Source organism: Physcomitrium patens, chromosome 19 (genome assembly GCF_059467195.1).
Source record: "Physcomitrium patens ecotype Gransden chromosome 19, ASM5946719v1, whole genome shotgun sequence".
NCBI classification, from domain to species: domain Eukaryota; kingdom Viridiplantae; phylum Streptophyta; class Bryopsida; order Funariales; family Funariaceae; genus Physcomitrium; species Physcomitrium patens.
This window is the reverse complement of record NC_143428.1, coordinates 8,119,644-8,133,256: the sequence shown is the minus strand read 5'-3', so window position 1 is coordinate 8,133,256 and position 13,613 is coordinate 8,119,644. Positions and strand designations below refer to the sequence as shown.

The following is a 13,613-nucleotide window of genomic DNA, read 5'->3' as shown; positions in this document are numbered from 1 at the left end:
GACATTTCATTTATTATTATTATTATTATTATTGTTTTTAGATATTTTGAAGTTACATGATTCGGTTTGGATCTATGTGTTGCATTATGTGAATTATTACTTGACACTGACACTTTTTTTCTTACACATTTATTTGTGCAATTAATTAATACATAAACAAAAAGAGATATATTACATGTCAAATATAGAAAATAAAATATAATAATGGTAATAATAATAAGTTATAATTACATTGAATCATGCATGTGGTGAAATAAATAATGTCATGTTTGTGACTGCAGAAACTCTAATAAAGAAAAAGACAACAAATAAAATTTTGGAAAAAAAAAAATCTAAATTATTTTCTTCGCATTCTTTTTTTGGAAACGATATTACAGTTTTAGCAAAATTAGAAGGAATAAATGATAATCGGGATGCACTATATAAAATTTTGTTAGATTACCATGTGGTTAACTTCCGCAATCGATCACAAAGTTCTAGACATACTCCATTTTTTATGTTCAGAAACATTACCTCAGGTTTTCTGCATGCACGGAGAAGGCCGAACACATGTGCAGGAAACAACTTTTAAGCTCTGTGTAACAGGCTAGCTTCGGCGTTGAAGACACGGACACAGTCTCTCTCACACAGACACACAGTCACACAGCGAGAGAGCGCGAGATGGAGCCCAACAGGGATTGAACTTCGCTGCCGGCAGGATGGGATAGAACGTGCCACCGTCGAAGGTGTGGGAAGCATGAGGAAATGCCATGCTAGTGTGGTGTCTCAGGATCCGTATAATCCCACTGTAACTATACGTCGTTGAACCAGGTGTAACAACGACGCTGAGCTCAGAGAACTGGACAATGATCCGACGGGGAGGGAAGGGTGGAGGGGATTATTCGCCATCAGCTTGGTGGGTCGTATTCTCCTAGACATATCAAGGATCGCAATTGCAGGCCGCAAAGCACATGGAAATGAGTGATATGCCCAAACTTGCACCAACTCAGGTCGTCCCATAAAGCACCAACCGCCGGCCTGGCCCTTTTCAGCATTGCCCTACACCACCCCAGGATCGGTACCCCGGAAAAAGAGTTTCCGTGCGGAGTGAGGCAAAATCCCGTTGGCCCACCGAACAAGGAGCTTTTTGGGGTACGGACCCAATCGGGTGTTGAGGCACCCTACTTTACGCTCCCTTCTGGATGAAGCGCGTTGGCCTCCGGGGGATGCCAAGCCAAGCCAACGCAGAAACAGAAACAGGAAACAGAGCCATAGATTTCCCACGCCACTGTGGATGACGCCAGGATTCGCCAGCGCCTCTCGCAACCGCTCATCGTTCACGATGCAATCGGCAACGCAATTTGGACCGCCAACTCAACTTGTGGCCTTCACGTTGGTTGCATCACGGCCATCGGTACACGGCGCAGATCTCCTGGAATATCTCTCTCACACTGTGCTTGCTTGTGTGGCCCCACGGCCATACTCCGCCCCTATCGCCGCTCTTCCCTCTCTCCTGACAGGCCCCTTCGAATGCCCTCCCCTATCACCGTGCTCCCCCCCCCCTCCTGACACTTCCAACTTCCGAGGCCATGTTCAGATCTTGGATTCGGCAGCACTGCCACGTAGACCCGTCATTTTCTCTTCAGAGTTTACTCCCAGTTTCCAGGGTAAGATTTGAAGAGTGGATGAGTGGAGGAATCTTCTGACATGGATTTACAAGATTTGTCTGTAAGTCGTTATCCGCTACAAACACATAAAAATGCGAACTCATTGTAAAATTTGGGGTCACTTATCTTCTTCTCCGTCTAAATATTGTTTGCATGACTTTTGTGTTTTACTCAAACACATGCATTTGTATCTGAAACTTTTCTTTTTTTCTTTTTTTCTTTTTTTCTTTCACCCTCTCTCTTTAAAATTGTAGCTGGTTAATATGATCATAAAATAATAGTTCAAAAAAAATATTTGTACTAATGACATGTATTTTGGGGGGACAATGTGAGGTATACGTCACATGGATGTTTATTATTAGTATAAAGTTACTATATAATTGCCATTAGAGTATTGAAAAGGTGCAAAAGTAAAACTTTCTTAGATAGTCCATTATAATAATACGTCGTTAACAACAGTGCAAAGCTAATAATAGCAACTTAGACTTTTGTTTGTATTGCACTGCTTTTTACAATATGAACGCAACAAAGTTTATTTATTTTTAAAATTTTAACCTTGATATTTTAAAAATAAGTGATATTACTTGAATGAGCTTTCATAGTTATAGATTTTGAATTTTGCCACTTCAATGAAGCAATCTATGTCCAACAGCGACTATGTCATTACCTAAATTTTCTTGCACATTGGGTGATAAGTATAAAATCATAATATAAAAAAATAGTAAAAAGAAAAAAACTCGTTCTAATATTAGACATGCTCCTGCCGAATAAAAACGATTAACCAAAAAGTAAAAAGAAAAGCAGGATTCCTCTAATAAGTTGGGTGATTTTGCACCCCGTCCCAGAAAAAAAGGCAGGCGAGAAAAGTCAACAGGTGGTAAACGGAAACGTTCAGGAAAGTTCTTTTATCCATATAAAAGCAAATCGATGAAAAGTCTGTTAGTCTGTTGTCGCGTTTTGTGATTTTTGAGAAGCAACAAACGAAGTTCGGTCCCCACATAAAATCTTCACTCCCCCTCCCCACACCCCTTTGTTTAGCCCGCAATGAGAACCACTGCCGAACGAATGTCGTGGGTCTTAATACACATCCGTGAATGCGGTTCTCATCCACTCATCGCTTGCTGCTGCTTTACGCCCTTCCCTTGGTGCCCTGCGCCCCACAGTTTGCCCCGACGCTCGAACTTCACGAATCTGATTTCAACTCACAGCTATGGCGCACCGCCGATGACCATCATTTCACCACGATGACTAGGTTTGTGACGTCCCTGCGGAGAGGAGAGGAGAGTGCGGCGTTTTTCGTGCGTTTGTTGCAATGTCGTCTTTTATGCGCTGCTTTGGAATTCGGAGAGGAGGCTGATTAGCGAGGAGACGGTGTGCATGAAGGGGTAAAGTGGAGTGGGAGGAGTATTTTGGTTATGGTGTGAGAAGGCGGGCAACGGAGAGGACGATTTTTATTCATTTCTTCAAAGACTTGTATGTTTTATTTTATTTTATTGTAATTTTTAGACGGCAGGGAGGTTCCAGAAGGGCTGAGAAATGAGGCGAAGTGGTGGTTGTCCTGTGCGGGGGTGAGGATTGGGGGAATGAACTGTAGTAGTGCTCGCTCGGGCGAGTTTTCGGATGATGCCTGCTGCCTGTATTTCGGCATTAGGTTTTTTTCGATAGTGTAATTTTTGATGAATGTGAGAGGGTTAGGAGAGAAGGTGGAAGAAGTAGAGGTGTGAGATCGAGGATCATGACGAGTTTGTAGAACTCGAGGTTGGTCGGAGGGATTGCAGCTATTAGAAACGTCGCGTTCGAATTTTCTTGGTTTGTCTTTGGACTTAGTTCTTTGTTCCTTGGAATGTGGAGAGGGAGAGAGTTGGTTGAGAATGAACGATGCAGAGATACTAAACCACAATTCCTACATTGATTGGCCGTGTGGCTGATGCACTATCCTCTCGCCTATGTGCATAATTGTAGGAAATCACGTGCACTTTGATAACAGTTCGAGGAATGGTGCTTGCCTTTCAATCGTACAGGGCTGCTCGTAAGTATCGTTTGGATGTAGAGTTGCATGCTCATTGCCCTTAGCCCATGTGACTATTTTTTAGTACATTCTCTAAACATCGGGCGTTTTTAGGCCCGAGCGGAACGATCAGTGCCATCCAATTTCTCTCTCAATCTCCAAAACGTCACTGAATTCAGGTGTTAGCTCAAACTCGTAGTATGCTTCTCTTTTACTCTTTGTTCTTTTTTTCGCTGTATTCTCCTTACGATTTGGATGATTGTTACTGAGTCTCTGGTAGGATCAGGACTAGGGTGGCTGATGGGAATTCACATGTGAGAGTGCCGCGACTATGTGGTGCTTACATCTTCGCTTTAGTAGCGGATACTAAATTGTGCCCGAGTGAGATGACCTATCCGGAGTGTCGCTATACTTTCGCCGTTAGCCTAGCGTGATCTTTGCGGTCACTTCACGCGGCAGCGTGTTTAGTCTTTCATTCTACACTTCGTCCTCAGATAGTTGGCTTGCCGTTGTAGAACGTCGTTCTGGAGTGTTGGTTGAATAAGGAAGGCGATGCGTAGACTCATAAGACTTTAAACAAGGCAGTTTTGCGTCTGCAGCCGTATCACTAGAAGTTCTCTCCCTTTCTTCTGCTTAATGTTCAATTTGATTTGTTTTTTTCCCTCTTCACTTGGCTGAGCCCAGCGACGCTGAAATATCTCTTGTATCAACAAGGGGTTATTGCAAGTATTGCAGCCTCTGTAATTATTCTTCGCTGTTATCACTCCTATGCGCTTTGTGCATTTCGATCTTTCGCGATTGTCCTTCTGTGTTCAATTCTTCTAGATGCCTAATATTTCTGATATATCTTTAGACGTCTCGGGTGGATACAATTTTGCGATAAATTTTTGCATTCACTCTTCTCTTATGAATCTCCATTCAGTGCATGCACAGGGCACCCTTACTCTGATTGTATCCAAGTCTTGTACGATATCCTCGTCGTGCATGCTTGTAATTTTTTTGAAAGTGTTCTGTACACTTTTCAGACTGTTTTTCATCCTAGTCGGTTTATCTTGCATGTACCTTCACATCTTGGTACCCAATGTCGAGAAGGTCCTTGATTTCTCTAGGAACTTTCTGTTAATCGATATTCACTTCAGGTAACTAAGCTCCTCAGTTACCTTAAGCGAATAGCATCTTGTGAAAGGTTGTGCTTTTCCATGAATATCTTTTACGTGGTTCCTTCCGAGCAGGAGCCAGTCCCTCGGATCTGAGGTGGAAAGTGGATACATGGACCGGTTTGGTCTTCTTTAGAAACGCCGTCCTCCTCGTCAGAGATTGGAGGTAGAAGATAGAGTTGAGAGCGGATTTAAACACCACTTCCGAAAACTTCTGGCGTTTCCTCACCGTAATTACCTAGATCTAGTCTAAGTAGGTATTGCTAACGTGGTTGTGGCGAATCGTGGGAGTGTTTTGTACGTCGTTGGTGGTCTGATTTAAGCAAGACACTAGGGTTAAAGTGATTAGAAGATCTGTAGTTGAGGTTCGATGTGTATTTCAGAGAAGTGCCGTAGGGATGTTGGACAGATTGATGATCAAGTTTTGTTATTGATTCTGTGTGGGTGACCTTGCAGGAGTTTTGGAAGTAGCAGGTGATTACGAAGCGTGGTTTCTACGTACGTCTTGAAAGATATGGTCAGTCAGTTTGCATGGAGCTTCTTGCTGAAAATCAGCAGAGCCCGGACAGTAGTTTTTCTTGTCGACTGAGGCAGATAGAGCGCGAGAGAGGTAGATCTGGTGGAGTAGAATAATCTACTGCATATCTGCGAGGTGGGCTCTTAAATTGGGTCAAGGACAAAGGTGAGATTGTAGTTCATCAATTGAAAGGGTTTGCTCATCAGACACGTCAAGATGTTGATCCATGTGGCTGAGAATGGCCAGTCCTTTGACCTGGATTGTCAGCCCACGACGAACGTAGGAGTTATACAGAACACTCTCGTGTCTATTACTGGTATACCTCTTCATGAGCAAATTCTCTTTTGTGGAGACACAAGTTTGAGGGCAGACCATGCACTAGTTGCCTATAAGCTACCAGATGACAATCGGCATGTCTTTCTGTATAATCGTTCACGTCTAATAGCTGATTGCCCGCCTCCTCCGCCGGAAGATCCTGAGGTGCCCCCGCGGGAAACTCCTCCTCCCCCATCAAGTTTGAATGAGGGGCATCCGTTGGATGATGCTAGTGACCCTGCGCTAAAAGCTCTCCCGTCTTACGAGCGCCAATTCAAATATCATTTCCAGAAAGGTCACGCAATTTTCTGTGCGAGCCAGAAGAAGTTTGACATTTGCAGGCGACTTCTGCGAGAGCAGCAGGTTCAGGAAATGGCTCTTGAGACTGCTCGGGGGAACATTGCTTATTATTACAAGGTTATAGATAATCAGTTTGGAGAATTTTTGAGGCAGTATGCGCGTCAGCACAAGCAGCACTCAGACCTCCTGGCTAATTTCGAGCGCGATTTAGAACGACTACGGGCGTGCAAACTGCATCCCAGTCTTCGGACTGAAACTCGAAAAACGTTACTGAATTGTGTGAGGGAATCCAGCCTCAGGGAAAGGGCTGAACATTGTAGCTTTTCCCACAAACAGTTTGGGTCTAAGGTAGCTGAACTCAAGGTTGTGTACCTTGATCTTCAACGAAATGTACAATATTTGTTTGGCTCTCCTTCGGCTGTGGATGTTCACGATCTTGAGAGGACCATCGAGGAGCACATACAATTCACAGACGAGCAAGCCAGTATCGTCCAATCCCTCAGGTAAGTAATGAACACTTCGATTCCTGGACTTATAACTTTGACTTGGTGGTGGAAGGTTGCGTGTTAATCATATTGGATTTCGGACTCTGCGGTTGCATTTGGGTTAACAGCAAGAACCGTATCAGAATTTAAATTTTCGTAAAGAAGCTATAGATTCCAGATTACAAGTTCTTAATTATCTTTTTCTCGTTTCAGCAAGGATGTGAATACCGTGAAGAAGCTGGTGGACGATTGTGTTTGTGGTCAATATTCCGGAAACCTACGCCCACATGACGCAGTCTCTGCACTCGGCCCAATGTATGATGTTCACGATAAAAATCACATTCCTCGATTGGAAGCATGTGATATGGAACTTGAAAATCTTTTAGAGTATTGTAAAAAAAGTAAAAATAAAATGAACTTGTGCGTACATACTCGGCTTCAGAATGTAGCAGCTCTGCAGTCTAATATAAGGGACATGCGCAATCAGTTGGCGGTCTTCAAGGAAGCATTGGTTCGTCAAAGCGATCATTTCGCAGAGTTGAAGTTACTTCGGCGGGTTGGTCCTTCTTACAAGGCTTGCCTTGCTGAGGTTGTACGACGCAAAGCATCCATGAAGCTTTACATGGGCCAGGTAATAATTATGATCTCTCGCGTAATATCTGGTCAACTGTCTCAAACTTGCCTGCTAAAAGCCTGAGCATTCTTACACAAGGTTTGATACGGTAGAGGTAGAAATTGTGTCGCGTAGGAACTACAGTCGTCGTCACGCTTCTTGTGTGGGTCAAGTTTCCTGCTAGTTGTGACTTGTCATTGTGACAACTATTCGTTCTTACGTAGAGTCGTCTCACTTTATGGAATGGTTATCATGTGGGTTATGGAATATTTAAATGCGAGGGAATTGTCGACGCGAAATGTAACTATTTTGAGAGGTACTAAATACTTGGCGACTGGGCATACCACAGGCTGGTCAATTGGCTGAGAAGCTGGCCAGGAAGAGGGAAGCGGAGATTGCTAGGCGTGAAGAGTTTCTTCGAGTACAGAGTATGTACATTCATCGGGAGGTACTGCAAGCGATGGGGTTGTTTGAGATTCCTAGTCAGTGCATTGTAAATATTGCCCCCTTTGACACTAATCTGCTGGACATTGATGTTAACGACATCGAGCGCTATGCTCCTGAGTCCTTAGTTGGACGGCTGATGAAAGGACCAGACCAAAATCCTAGGGGAAGCTCTCGATCTCTTTCAAACAGTGGCTTTCAATCATCAGGTGAGTTTTTCTGTTGAGTGCATTATTAACCCATTAATTGATTGACCAGTTTTCCTCCCTCCCAGTTACGTGTCTATTTTTTTGTGTGCCTTATATTTCTTGTTCTTGTGACGAGGTCAGATAAATGTTACTTGTATTTTAGTTGGAGTACTAAGAGGTGATAAGGTTGTTGTAGCATGTAGGTTGATGTATGTTTCAGCTGTTGATGTATTAGTCACTGTTTAGCTTTATGGGAGTGAAAAACAATTGCATTTGACTGAACTCCACGTACATGATACGATATTATAATTCCTTTGTGTGTGAACTTGCGCACGTTTCTTTAGAACTCGTTCGAACACTAACGATTGCATAGAGCTGATCTGCATTACAGGGGGTTCTCAAGGTACTATGGACGCCCTAGATGAACAAAACTTGGACGCTAATGAAGACGACAGTGGAGGTGACGAGATAGCTGGTACCAGCAAACTCGAAGTGGAAAATGCGTGGTTGAAGTCTGAGCTGGCGTCAGCTGTAGCCATGCTTTGTAACCTAGACCCAGGTTCTGGACTAGAAGAAGGGGCTGGTGACAGCCAAGACCCTGGGAAGAGTGCTGAGATGGAGAGGGGTGGAAGGGCTCAAAATGCTGCTCAGAAAACTGCAGAAGCTTTGCATCTGAAAGACGAGCATGCCAAACATTTGAAAAGCATGTTAGCCATGCTGAAGGTATGTATCAAGCCTGATTACATTGCTCTTGAGCTATGTATTATCAACCAAATATTTTGTGAAGTTTGAAGCAGTCGAGAAAAATAAGCTAATTTTCAAATGTATCTTTTTTAAAAGTTTCCACTCATTGCACGATGTATCTTATTGATATGGAATGCCCTAAGCCGATCAATCATTTTTTTTTGATAGGTGCAATGTAACTCGTATGAAAAGCGCATAAGAGAGCTGGAACAGCGTCTGGCTGAGCAGCACATACAACTGCAAAAGTACAGATCTATGGAAAGGCATGATCGTCGAAGCCATGTTCCAGAGGAATTCGACCAATTACAAGAAATAATAGAACCCGAACAAGGCACTTCCGAGACCTCTGGAATTACTGGTGATGGGACAGGAAGAATGCAGGGAGGAGTAGTAATCCCCGAGCCAATGGATGAGGGAATGACCAGCAATATTCAAGCCAGCTCTACCACTAGTATTAACGCTAGAACAGATGCAGATGGGGGCCAAAGAAGGAGCACAAGGGAAGGAGGGGATGAGGTCATGAGTGACGTTTCAGGTATGCTACTTTTGCAGATGTTGTTAACTTTTAATCTGATGTGAACTTTGTTATAAACATGTGTGATAATTTTCATCCTTCTGCATCGTTTTTCTTTCGATAGGCATGAAAGAAGATTGTTTTCGTATTTGATTTTTGATTCATGTCGGCACCCACGATTTGTAATTTTGTGTTCTTTGTCATCGACTTTTTTCTTCGTAATACTGTTTTACGTCAGTTGGAAAGATAGACTTAACGTACGAAAAAATTGTAACTCAATTTAGGAGGAATTTCCGTTATGGATGCTGGTGCGGTGGACTCAAGAAAAGAGAGTTCTGCAGGAGGTGTTAATGGGAATGAAGGTACATATAATTTTTAGCTCTATTTATCAGCTTTTACAGGTCACAATCTTGATTAATCCGTTTGAGCTCGATATTTTGCTAGTTTCATTGCAAGGCACATTGTTTTCCCACTCATATTTTTTTCGGCGATATCATAATCATACTTAAAAAGTTGAACTTGAATTTCTTGTAGGTCTGCTCGAAGTGCCGAATGATGTCAATGCTGAAAAAGAGCAAAGAGACGATGATGTGGAGTTGAATGGAAATTTAGTTGGTGCTGGCGCTGATGAAATTGCCTTGAAGGAGCCTGTTGTGGGAGGAAATGCCTCGTTAAGGGAGACAGAACAAGAAGTTTCTGCTTTGCAAACTGACCTACTGGAAAAGAACGAACAATTAATGGCCACAGATGATAGACTCAAAGCTGCTATGGAGGAGGTTGCTCGCTTAACTAGCGAGTTGGATGGGAATGCCGAACTTCTAAATGAATGCCAGGTTAGTGTGGAATATCGAGTTTTTCTCAATTGGATGTTTGAGGCTTATTTGGAATGAGACGTTACGACCATGCTGTGTATTTGCTGATACTTTGTGGAGTCAAGGTAAAGGTTTAGTGCCTCCGTTTTGAAAAAGCTTAATCATATTGCAGATGAATTGTGCCCATTTGGAGAACCGACTGCACGAAGCTAGAGAAGAGGCTCGGACCAACCTCTGTGCAGCTGACCGAAGAGCTGCTGAGTACAGTGCATTGCGTGCTTCCAGTGTCCGTCTCAGAGGATTGATGGAACGTTTACGGAGTTGCATTACTGCACCCGTCGGCAATCCGAGCAGCTTTGCGGAGTCCCTCCGTAGCTTGGCTGTTTCTCTCTCCAGGTAGGCCTTAGTTCAATTCTAAACCCGTAGAGATGTCTTGAGTTTAGTTAATTTTTAATAATTGTAGACCTCTCAAAGACATATAAATATGTCATGCAATGAAAATGAATTCCTGGTTTTCCTTGGTTCAAGCAGTGTGAACGTCAACGATGGAAGTGAGGACAGCGAGTTCAGGAATGCAATAAGAGTCCTTGCAGATAGAGTTGGGAATCTGGCTCAGCAGCGTGCCGAGCTTTTGGAGCGTTGCAACATTGCTGAGACCAATCAAGCTCATCTAAAGAGGGATCTTGAGAATCAGGCCGAGCTTCTGAAAAGTCTTTATTCAAAACGCAAGTTTGATAAGCAGGTACAATTGGCAATACGTATTCCTCAATTTTGTTGATTTCGGTTTCCTCTGTTGTAATTGTTAGTTAAGTCTGAATCTTGCTTTAGTCCTTATGATGTGTTGTTGGAAGCAATTGTGCATAACTCAGAAATTAAGGATACAGATAGTCCTGTTTACTGGCATGCACGATGGAGTAGTTTCATCACCTTGATAAGGTGTCTACTAGAGGTCTTTTAACTGATGCGAATTATATGGTTCGTACAAATTACATGTTTTTGGTTTGTGGGGACAAGTTTACCCGTGTCTTCAGCATACCAATAATTTTCATGTTACTAGCAAAATACTGTAAGAGCATGTGTTCAAGAGTTTGTAAGGGTGTTTTCTTTTGATCGAGTTGTACTGAAAGAGATGTAATGTCTCTTTGACCTTCAAGGAACACATCCATGTTCAAGAACTTAAACATATCATCATGTCTATACTCACTATCTGGAGCTGATGAAGTAGTGGGGAGTGGTGGCAGCTTTGCCCCCCCTCTCCTGATGACGTTGATGCTCCAAGACTTTGTGATTGACATCACAAGGTTATAATCGCATCCGAAAAAATACCATGATTTGAGCAAAATTGCAGTTTTTAACCGAATTTGAGTTGTGACCTGCACTTAATACAAGTTTTCAGCCTTGGTGGGTTTCTGAGTCTCAAGTGTTCTAGGTCAACAAGCGAGTGGGAGTCATCAAGTGTTCTATTTTCTTTTTTTTCTTCACCAATGCAAGCTGCATTCGGTCACCTTTGCGTTTAGGTTGGGAATGCGCTCTGCCGATTAGAAGCTCATTTCAGGGTGTGGGTTTCTAAGATCAGAACGCGGCACTTTATGTGCTGGCATCTGCCAGTTAAGTCACAAGGATTTCTTTCACAAGCATAAAGGATGGGCCGTTTACAATATGAAGAAATGTACTAATCAAATTTTATTTGCTCTGTAGGCAAGCAAGGAGAAGATTTGCTTTGCGCGATTTGAGATTCATGGACTTGCCGTCTTCTTGCGCAACGCCAATGGCCATTTTGAAGCCATCAATCACAACTGTCCTCATTACTATTTGTCTGGGGAATCCATCGCCCTTTTCCAAGAGCAGGGTCTACCCAGTGGGTCGCCTTACATAGTGGGTCAGATTGTACACATTGATCGGAAGATAGTGATTCCTGCACCTCCTCCTCCACCTCCCCCTAATGGCACATTGGATGGAAACCTTCAGGGAAACGAACTTGGTGCAGGCACAATGTTGGTACCAGCTCGGGCAAGGGCATCTCACAATCCTTACGGATTGCCTGTAGGTACAGAATATTATGTCGTGACTGTCGCTATGGTTCCTGATTTTTAGATTTAGAGGTTAATTTTGTTTGATTGTGTTCAAGATACCTCTTCCAGTGTTTGGCGGTTTAGGCTATTGAATGGTGGTAGTAGGTATGGGTGTTCTATGTAGGTTTCTGGGATTCATTGAGTGAAGGGTAGTTGCTACATCTTTGTTCTCAACATCATCTCGCTCAAGTGTGAATAAGATGTGAGATGGAGGGGAAAGTTGGAGCTTCATTGATGTAAGCGGTTTCAAGTCCTGAGGACATTGTTTAGTGTCAAAAACTTGGCACTGCATTTGTAAATATTACGATAGTTACATTTTTTCTCGACTGCTCTTTTATCTCCTGGTCTCTGGTGAACCATTTGGACCTACACCTCAGGTTCACCGACTTTTGATGATTTTTTGCAAGATCCTTGCTGAATTACCACCGTGTCACTGCATTCTCTTTCTGCTTCTATTACAAATGAGAAATTGTTTTTACAAGTGGAGGTGTTCACTCATTCTTTTGCTTGTCAGCGAGTTTCTGAAATTTGGGCAGAAGCTAATTCACAGTTCTGAAAATTTGTAGAGATTTCTGAACTGTCTAGGTTTTGATGTTTGTGAATCATGAACAGAATCGTTTGAAAAAATAATTAAATCTCTATTTCCTACATTACGTTGCTTTGAGATATTTCATCTAATTAATTTGTAACATGACTGAAAAGACACATGCATGTATTTGCAATGGTGGATGTGGGACAATGTAAGCTTTAGCTTTGTCATGGCTTGTACAAAAATCCTAGCATAAGTAAAACCGTGAACTGAGTTAATTTATCTGTAATTATTAGTGATGTATGCAAATTTTCTAGGTTCAATATTAATTCAACTTCTCATTTCGGAATCTCTTGTTACAAAACAAAATTCTCCTAAATGTAAAACATTATGTTCTTAGTGGTATTGTATTGTATTGTTTTATGAATTGGCATTGAGGAGAGGATGTTCCAATGACTTGTTGGTTCATAATGAGCTTTATGCTTGCTATTAAATTGATATGAAATGTATGCTATTAGTTTGTGTTTTGCATGAATTCTCCTATTGACAATAAGTTTTATTGCTGACGAAATAAGAGATCGTGGCGTCGTGTGCATTTGGAGAAATAACTTTCATCACATCCTGGAAACCCCAACGTACGTCGACCTGCGACCTGCTACGATAATATATCCAGAACCTTGATAATCACTCTGAGAAACACAGCTCTGTTGCTCTCGGGCGAAAAGGGAAGCACGCATTCGCAGCTTTCAGACCGCTGCCGGAGGTCAATTGGGTGCAAACCCAGAAGCCCGTTGGTGGTGTTCCTCAACATCCCCCGCGAGGATGAAATCACCGTTGCATATCTTTGTCATTTTGTCCTTCTTCAACTGTGCAGATGCTTGGCTGGCTGGCTGGCTCTGAGGCCTTCGGGGAACTTTCAATGAAGTGGCTCTGCCTGAGTTTGTTTGCTTGTTTGATAGATAGACAGATAGTGCCATTCTGGAGGTCCAGGTGACAGTTGTGCTCAGGTCTGAGCTAAAGCTGAGTATTCTCATTCCCTGCTCTCTCACTCACCCACTCTTTTTATAAATAAATATATATCAAAGTATGTATTCATATTCATGTGTTCAAGGATAGTTAGAACACGGAACACTCGTTTACAAACCGTACTAGAAGCCTACTTCCGAACGCCGACAGTCCATTCAACGCAGAAACATATTGTCTAACAGTGACCCACATTTCTATGTATGTATATTTGTATATTTTTGTCACATCCTCATCATGAAAGAA

General features: G+C 42.5%; 1 protein-coding gene across 4 annotated transcripts; it reads left to right on the top strand.

The window, feature by feature from the left end:
- The first annotated feature begins 2,766 nt into the window (after window positions 1-2,766).
- LOC112295874 (autophagy-related protein 11) lies at window positions 2,767-12,152 on the top strand. 4 transcript variants are annotated; one of them, XR_002973774.3, is made up of 12 exons: window positions 2,767-2,898; window positions 5,268-6,446; window positions 6,642-7,059; window positions 7,391-7,694; window positions 8,065-8,396; window positions 8,586-8,952; window positions 9,216-9,293; window positions 9,466-9,764; window positions 9,916-10,139; window positions 10,275-10,485; window positions 10,898-11,044; window positions 11,442-12,152. XR_002973774.3 is itself a non-coding variant. In XM_024547893.3 (11 exons), the coding sequence occupies exons 2-11, from the start codon at window positions 5,545-5,547 to the stop codon at window positions 11,835-11,837; spliced, it is 3,531 nt and encodes a 1,176-aa protein (XP_024403661.1). In that variant the 5' UTR covers window positions 2,767-2,898; window positions 5,268-5,544; the 3' UTR covers window positions 11,838-12,152. The 4 variants fall into 4 exon arrangements, 3 of the variants coding, with proteins under 3 accessions (XP_024403661.1, XP_090100686.1, XP_090100687.1); XM_024547893.3 differs by lacking the exon at window positions 10,898-11,044; XM_090244560.1 differs by lacking the exons at window positions 2,767-2,898; window positions 10,898-11,044 and adding an exon at window positions 2,901-3,119.
- The last annotated feature ends 1,461 nt before the right edge of the window (window positions 12,153-13,613 follow it).